At 36.4% G+C, this 8175-nt stretch overlaps 2 protein-coding genes across 3 annotated transcripts; both read left to right on the top strand.

Annotated features, from left to right (window-relative positions):
• Positions 1 to 349: 349 nt before the first annotated feature.
• On the top strand, positions 350 to 4503 carry LOC110421212 (bifunctional 3-dehydroquinate dehydratase/shikimate dehydrogenase, chloroplastic-like). Its single transcript, XM_021434733.2, has 11 exons — positions 350 to 504; positions 598 to 842; positions 1227 to 1332; positions 1489 to 1707; positions 2383 to 2729; positions 2984 to 3047; positions 3132 to 3240; positions 3320 to 3463; positions 3578 to 3726; positions 3955 to 4117; positions 4235 to 4503. The coding sequence occupies exons 1-11, from the start codon at positions 484 to 486 to the stop codon at positions 4273 to 4275; spliced, it is 1608 nt and encodes a 535-aa protein (XP_021290408.1). The 5' UTR covers positions 350 to 483; the 3' UTR covers positions 4276 to 4503.
• A 443-nt stretch (positions 4504 to 4946) lies between these two features.
• On the top strand, positions 4947 to 7814 carry LOC110421917 (Tetratricopeptide repeat (TPR)-like superfamily protein). Of its 2 annotated transcripts, XM_021435649.1 has the most exons (2): positions 4947 to 6958; positions 7048 to 7814. In XM_021435649.1, coding segments are annotated over exons 1-2 (1824 nt in total). In that variant the 5' UTR covers positions 4947 to 5136; the 3' UTR covers positions 7050 to 7814. The 2 variants fall into 2 exon arrangements, with proteins under 2 accessions (XP_021291324.1, XP_089640622.1); XM_089784496.1 differs by having other exon boundaries at positions 4947 to 7814.
• The last annotated feature ends 361 nt before the right edge of the window (positions 7815 to 8175 follow it).

Here is an 8175-nt window from a genome sequence, read left to right as displayed (position 1 = left end):
ATAGTTTTAAAGCTAAGTTAGTTGGGATTTCCATATGCAATTATTATTATTATTATATTTTTTTATATAATTGGAGAAGAGAGATTAGAGTAGAAGATAATTAATCAATCAATGAGTTAAATATTTAAATATTTATATATAATTATTTGGTGTAGAGTTTTTGCATTTATAGGATTGTGATTCTCCCATTTTCCCGCCCACCAACAAAAATATTCCCTTCCCAGTCAAATAATATTCCGAAAAAGAAAACGTTAAAAGGAAAAAAGAAGAGGAAAAAATGCTGTAAAACCGAAATGTCCTTTACGTAGATTTCACCCTCGCGTCCTAGAAACTATCTCAGAGCCGTTGATTACCCCACCAACCAAAACCAAATCATCCTTGCCACCAACCAATTTGGACCCGAACTATATATTTAACCACCGACCCGACGAACACCATTCTCTTCCAACGAGTCTTCACAGTCAAAAACACCACTTCGCACAAATGGACACTCTCAACCCTCTGGCAAGCTTCCCTTCTTTTCTCATTTAGAATTCATTTTTGCTAAATTGTGAACAGGGCGAGATTGTTGATTGTTTTTCTGTTTCAATTTGATAGCTTGTTTCATCTGCTGCTGGTTTGAATATGGAAAGTAGAGGAGGAGTGTGGAAGAATCCCACACTGATATGTGTTCCGATTATGGCTGATTCTGTCGCTGAGATGGTCGTTGACATGGCCAAAGCTAAAGCTAGTTCTGCTGATCTTGTGGAAATTAGATTGGATACTTTGAAGAGTTTCAATCCTCATGAGGACCTCAAAGTTTTAATCAAAGAGTGCCCTTTGCCTACACTTTTCACCTACAGGTTTCAAGATTTGATTTTTCTTTCCAACTTGAATGCTTTGGTTTCAAGAGCAACTTTTTATAGTTTGTGTGCTCAGTCCAGTTTATGGGTGTCTTCCTTTTTCTTTCTTTTGTGGGATTTCCTCTTTACCCGGGTTGAGATCTGTCACAAATTGTAGTTTTCACCTGTAAAGTTTAGGGTTATGCATTTTTCATTTTTTTTTCCCTTTTCGATGGGTCTTTTTGCTTTTTCGTGGCTTCCAGTTTATTGATGTTGGGAACTTTCAGACAGTCTGCCTAATGTTGCAAGCTTGTTCCTTTACTCCTTTTTTATGGTATTCGGTTGCTTAATTTATAAATATCAGTAAGTATAAGTTTTTTTTTTTTTTCTAATTTTGTCTTACAGACCAGTATGGGAAGGTGGTCAATATGATGGTGATGAGAAAGAGCGATTAGATGTGCTTAGATTAGCAATGGAGCTGGGGGCTGATTACATTGATGTTGAGCTTAAGGTTTTCTTTCTCAATTAATTGTAGCTTCGTAAAGTTTGAATTATATAGTGCTTCTTTCTTGCTATTGGTTGAAACATGACTTCGTTTATAGGTAACCATTTAGGTAAAATCTACTGAACTTATAGTGACGCAAATATTTTTTGCTTCTGTGTGAAGGTTGCCCATGACTTCGTGAAATCCATTGATGGAAAGAAGCCTGAAAAATTGAAAGTTATAGTGTCTTCTCACAACTATCAAAGCACTCCATCTGTTGAGGAGCTTGGCAACCTTGTTGCAAGAATACAATCAACTAGAGCTGATATAGTGAAGATAGCAACAACAGCCTTGGAGATCACTGATGTGGCACGCATTTTTCAGATAACAGTGCATTCTCAGGTAAGAAGCAGCATGCCTTGAATATAAATCTAAAATAAAATCTTATAACCTCTACTTTGTGATTTTGTTTAAACTGACTTGTTTAACTGTGATATGCTGGGTTATTAAGAATTGGTTAAGCAAGTAATGGGTTTTAAATGACAAATGTTCCTGTTTTGAAATATTTCATAGGTAATCTTTTTGTTAAAATGATTAACTTGACTGAGTTGGATGAGGAAATTTTGTTGAGCACCTCCTAGATAGAGTGTAGGAGAGCATTAGGATGTGCATTCTTGAGTAGATTCATATTTTGTTAATGCAATGTCTGATTTTTGAATACTGAAAAAAATGCATCTTAATTGATGGGAACTGTGCAGCAGCCACCATAGTGTTTATGGCAAAGTACTCATTATTCTGTGCACTGATGATAGTGGCCAAAAGGGTCTTTTACATCATAGTTATTTCTGAACTAGACATCAGTGAAATTTACCAAAAGAAAAAGAAAAGAACTGAAATTTATACTTGAATTTGTTTACTGCAGTGAAGTATAGTGCTTATTATTTTCTTTTGTCTCTCTTTTGCACAACTTCCTATATATTACTGATAGTTGTCAATATGGACTACTTTATGTTTTTTTTTTTCAAGATTTTTCATATGATTAAACTTAAATCGATTCATTGTTGCTGAAATGTTCAGGTTCCCATAATTGGACTTGTTATGGGCGAGAGGGGCTTGATTTCACGAATTCTTTGTGCAAAATTTGGTGGCTATCTTACTTTTGGGACACTTGAGGCAGGAGTTGTTTCAGCTCCTGGTCAACCAACTATTAATGATCTGTTGAATCTATACAATTTCAGGCAGTTAGGTCCTGATACTAAAGTGTATGGAGTTATAGGGAAGCCTGTTAGTCACAGCAAGTCACCAATGCTGTACAATGAAGCATTCAAATCAGCTGGTTTCAATGGTGTCTATGTCCACTTGTTAGTGGATGACTTATCAAAATTTCTCCAGAGTTACTCGTCCACTGATTTTGCTGGATTCAGGTTCATTCCCCTTTTGGACATTGCATTTCTGAAGCATAAATTTCAATATATTTGCGTAATTGCTCTTGTGCTGGTTTTTACAAACTCTATTTTTAGAGTAGTTTAGTATATGGTTGCATGTTACTAGTTTAGCCTATTACTATACTTTGTACATTGGTTTCATGTAGCATATGTTGCAAGACGAATCTGCTCTAGTGGCGTACTGGACGTATGTACTTAGGTAATGTGGTTGCATAACATTATTTAACATGCAGCTGTACAATTCCTCACAAGGAGGCTGCAGTGAAGTGCTGTGATGAGGTAGACCCAATTGCGAAGGTAATTGATGGTTTATTCGTCTAGTAATCGTAATGTTGCCATCTTCATCAATGTAGTTTGTAATTCTTTGATTAAATATCACAGTCCATAGGAGCTGTTAATTGCATTATAAGGCGACGAAGTGATGGGAAGTTATTTGGTTACAATACAGACTATGTTGGTGCTATTTCTGCCATTGAGGATGGACTACGAGGTTTATTGCCCTTCTTAAGCTATGTAGTTTTCAACTGATTTTTTGTTGGACGTTCTTTATTCCTATTGTTTCTTGACAGCTAGATTAAACACAAGCAACACTACTGGTTCGCCCTTAGCTGGTAAGCGGTTTGTAGTTGTTGGTGCTGGTGGTGCTGGAAAGGCACTTGCTTATGGTGCAAAACAAAAAGGAGCGAGAGTTGTCATTGCCAATCGCACCTATGGTATTTGGTTCTTTCTTCTTTGTATAGCATACTAGGGAAGAATTTTTCCTGGTTTAGTTTGGTAATGATTTGAGATTTATTATTTATTGTTTATTATATCTATTTCACCTGTAGAACGAGCCAGAGAGCTTGCAGACATCATTGGAGGAGATGCTCTGTCTCTTGCTGATTTAGCTCGTTTCCACCCGGAGGAGGGCATGATTCTTGCCAATACAACTTCTATTGGCATGCAACCAAATATTGATGAAACACCGATTTCCAAGGTTTGCCACCCTGCCTTGCAATCTTTTCTTATAAATATCGCATCCTCGTTTGAAAATTTTTTGAAGCCACTTCAATGCTTTTTTTTTTTTTTCACAAATAGAGAAAGGGAATTTGCAATATTCTTACTCTCTAAGGAAGCCTTGAGTGATATGGTTTGCAAACTTCCACATATGTGCCTGTAAAACACATTCAAATGGGAGAAAATTAAGCCATTTCTGTTTTTGCAGGATGCTTTGAAATATTATTCACTGGTTTTCGATGCCATCTACACGCCTAAAATAACCAGACTCTTGAGAGAAGCTGAGGAATCTGGAGCCACGATTGTCTCTGGGGTGGAGATGTTCATTGGGCAGGCATATGAACAGTTTGAGCGGTTCACTGGGTTGCCAGGTAAGAAGAAAACTATCTATTGCATGTTATTTCATGATCTTTTTCGAACACTTCTACTTAATTAATTTTCGTTGATTTCTTCAATCTTCCCCTGTTCTTTCTTGGTCCTGCCTGCAGCGCCGAAGGAGCTGTTTCGGAAAACTGTGTCAAAGATTTAGCTAACCTTTCCGTGTGCACCCAATTTTTTTAACATTCATTTTTTGAGGAGGCAGTGTGATGGCAGTACATTCCATTTGTAATACACAATAACCCAACTTTCTTTCATGGGAAGTTGCTTTCATTTACTTCATGGGACCTCCTAATGAATGTTTTGAAGGAGGTATGCAGCTTGTTTGCCCTTTGAATGTTATAGCTGAGATAATTGCAAACTTGAGATTTGTCTACAAGATTATCAACTTTAAATGAGAACGGATCCATAATTTTAATTCAAAAAATATGTCTACGAGAATGAGAGGGTTGTGTAATATTCTCGTTATATGGACTTTTTCAATTATAAAAACAAGATTTATCATGATTCGAGTTTATTTTGATTTTAATTTTTTATGAAAGAATTTTACGTCAATGAAAAATTAAGTAGACATAAAAGGATTTTATAGTTAAATTTATATTATATTTTATTTATGTAAAATTTCTTGATAGTCAATAAAATAAAATTTTAACTTTTTATTAGAAGAAGGAGAGAAAGAATCGAACTATTTACTTTAAACTTATATATTAAAAGAATAATAATTGATAGATCAGGTCTGAATACTGTGTAAGTCTCAACTTTCAAGAAAACATAAAGGAAAAACAGTATAGAATAGCACCACGTTTGTGAAGGAAAAGACAACCCAGGCCCAATACGAAATCTTATTTCCTCTTTTGATGGACAAGATGAACAGACAAGACAAACCAGACCCAAGGACGAAATTGGAAAACCCCGGAAAAACCGCCATTTGGAGATTTGAAATCGTTTTTGTGCTTTGAAACGTTGCTTGCTTGAACCGTACTTTTCCGAATTCAGTTTCGAAACATGACACATGCCTTCAACTTTGCATCAACTCACGACCAGGATCGTGTCTTTGTCAAGGTCCGGCCTTATTACAAGCGCTCGCAAACTGTTCGACGAAATGCCTCAAAAGGATTCAATCACTTGGAACGCAATGCTTTCAAGCTACTCCCAACTGGGTCTTCACAAAGATGCTCTCTCTCTCTTCCATCTCATGAGAATCAGCAACGCGAAGCCCGACCACTTCACCTTCACATCAACTTTAAACGCTTGTTCCGGCCTCGGTTCACTTCAGACCGGGATGAAAACCCACGCGTTAATCATTGCTTTTGGGTACCAATCCTTTTTACCTGTTAATAATTCTCTCGTTGATATGTATGGGAAATGCTTAGTTCCTTCTAGTGCAAGAAAAGTATTTGAAGAGATGGGTCAAAGTCAAAGAAATGAAGTAACTTGGTGCTCTCTTTTATTTGCTTATCTGAATTCTGGTCTGTTTAATATAGCATTTGAAACCTTTTATGGAATGCCAAGCAGGGTCTTAGTTGCGTGGAATATTATGATTTCAGGTTTTGCTAGATTTGGAGAGGTTGAAGTGTGTATTAATTTGTTTAAAGGTATGAAAGAGAGTTTGTGTTGTTGTCCGGATCAGTGGACTTTTAGTTCTCTAATGAATGTGTGTACCGAATCATTGGAATACACATGTGGGTGCGCTGTGCATGGTTTTATTATTAAAAGTGGTTGGAGCTCAGCTTTGGAAGCTAAGAATTCAATTCTAAGCTTTTATGCTCAACTAGGTTGTGTGGATGTTGCTATGAGGGAGTTTGAGTCTGTAGGGTTGCTCAATCAAGTGTCTTGGAATGCTATGATTGATGGTTATATAAAAATGGGGAACACCTGTGAAGCCCTTAATGTGTTTCGGCACCTACCTGAGAAGAATGTGATTTCGTGGACATGTATGATTGCAGGGTATGCAAGAAATGGGGAAGGAGAACAGGCTCTTAGCTTCTTTGTTCAGATGGTGAGAAGTTGTGTACTCCCAGATGATTTTGCATTTGGAGCTGTACTTCATGCATGCTCAAGTTTGGCAGTACTTGGGTATGGCAAAATGGTCCATGGTTGTGTGATTCGATATGGTTTTCAAGCCTATGTCTATGTTGGCAATGGCCTGGTTAACATGTATGCTAAATGTGGGGATATCAAAGGGTCAAGCTGTGCATTTAATGATATTCTTGAGAAGGATTTGGTCTCTTGGAACGCAATGTTGTTTGGATTTGGAATGCATGGGTTGTCTAGCAAAGCTTTACAGCTCTATGATGATATGGTGGCACATGGGGCAAAGCCTGATAAAGTAACCTTCATTGGCTTGTTGATGACTTGTAGCCATGCAGGGCTTATTGATAAAGGTCGTATATTTTTTGATTTGATGGGCTCTGCATATGGGCTAACCTATGAAATGGATCATGTGGCATGCATGGTAAGTATGCTCGGCCGGGGTGGGTATTTGGCAGAGGCAAATGAGTTGGCTAGTAAATACTCAGAAAAAGAGACTGTTGCGGCTAAGAGCACCTCATATGAAGCCTTGCTAGGAGCATGTTCCGTGCATGGGGATGTCGGAATGGGGATTAGTATTGCGGATCGTTTACAAATTTTGGAAGCTCAGAAAGATATGGTTTATGTGTTATTATCAAACTTGTATTGTGCTAGTGGGCAGTGGAAGGAAGCGGAGATTGTCAGGAAAGCAATGGTGGATAAAGGGGTAAAGAAAATGCCTGGTTATAGTTGGATTGAAGTGAAAAATAGGGTGACAGTTTTTGTTGCAGGAAACAATTCAGATACATATATGGAAGAGTTATGTAAGATATTAAACTCTCTTGAATTGGAAATGAGAAATCCATACTTTACTAATTTTGAAGTTTGAAGCAATCCACAATTTTTTTGTCAGAAACATATGGAAGAATGCAAAGGTGCTGCATCCAAATGAATTTAACTGCATTTTTTTTGACTCGGGATCAGAGGACACTTGCATTCATATGTATTAAGCTATCTTCTCACAGCAGCCAGTCTTAAGGTTGTTATGTCCAAATACAGAATATGTAGCAAAGATATATGCAGAGGAAGACTTGGAAAAGATATATGCAGGTTCAACATTTTACTGAGAAACAGATTTCATTGTGGTGTTTACTCACTGAGGTTATAACATAATGTCAAAGAGGGCTACTTTCAGATTAAAAAGCGCTCAGAGGCAAAAACCCAGTGCTCCTGTCTTCCCAAAGTCATGTTTCCATTACAATTACAATGTTGATCCTATCAGCTGGAAACTACAGTGTTTGGACTTAGCGCAAACTTTCTTCCCCTGGAAACATGAGGAAAAGGAAATGAATTCGCTGCTTGGTTTGACGTTCATTTGACTCCAAGTCAATCAATGGAGGATAGTGAGCCTTGAATTGACTCCATAGAATAAGCATGCCTAAAGATCACCACTTGGGCAATGACAGAGCATTTTGTCACCTCTTATGGTATATGTCAAACTCAAAAAGGTACACATATCAAACGGAAATTGATTCCTTTACTTGCACAACTAGGTACTGGGAAGAGTTTGACTAGTCCGTGACCCATTCAAGTCCTCAAGGCTGGCTACTTTCCCACTAAATCTCCAAGCTTTTATTATGTATATAACAATAATAGTAATGGCTAGTACATTTCTTCAAATTATTCAGAACTAGAAATAAAAAAAAATAAGGATTAGTTCAAATTCTTTGAAAAATTAAATTTTATAATTGTTTTCTCACGTACTTAGAGTTAAAAGAGGTATATATACATTAGACAATCAATCCATATTCTCGAATTTGAATATGAAAAATATTATTAAGTTTAGATTTGATTTATTTTAAAATTAAAATATTATTATTTTATAAGTAATTTTTAAATTTGATTTGACCAAATTCGTTTACAAATATTATTATATTAACAAATATTATATTTTAATTTATAAAAGTATTTATAAAAGTAAAACTGATATATTTAACTTAAACAGACAAATATAAATTCGATTTTTTAAAAAATTGATTAA

The sequence above is a fragment of the Theobroma umbraticum genome, unplaced genomic scaffold, assembly GCF_002168275.2.
Source record: "Theobroma umbraticum cultivar Fairchild unplaced genomic scaffold, ASM216827v3 scaffold_130.0, whole genome shotgun sequence".
NCBI lineage: Eukaryota > Viridiplantae > Streptophyta > Magnoliopsida > Malvales > Malvaceae > Theobroma > Theobroma umbraticum.
Note: the sequence above shows the minus strand (reverse complement) of the source record. Positions and strands in the feature narration are given on the sequence as shown.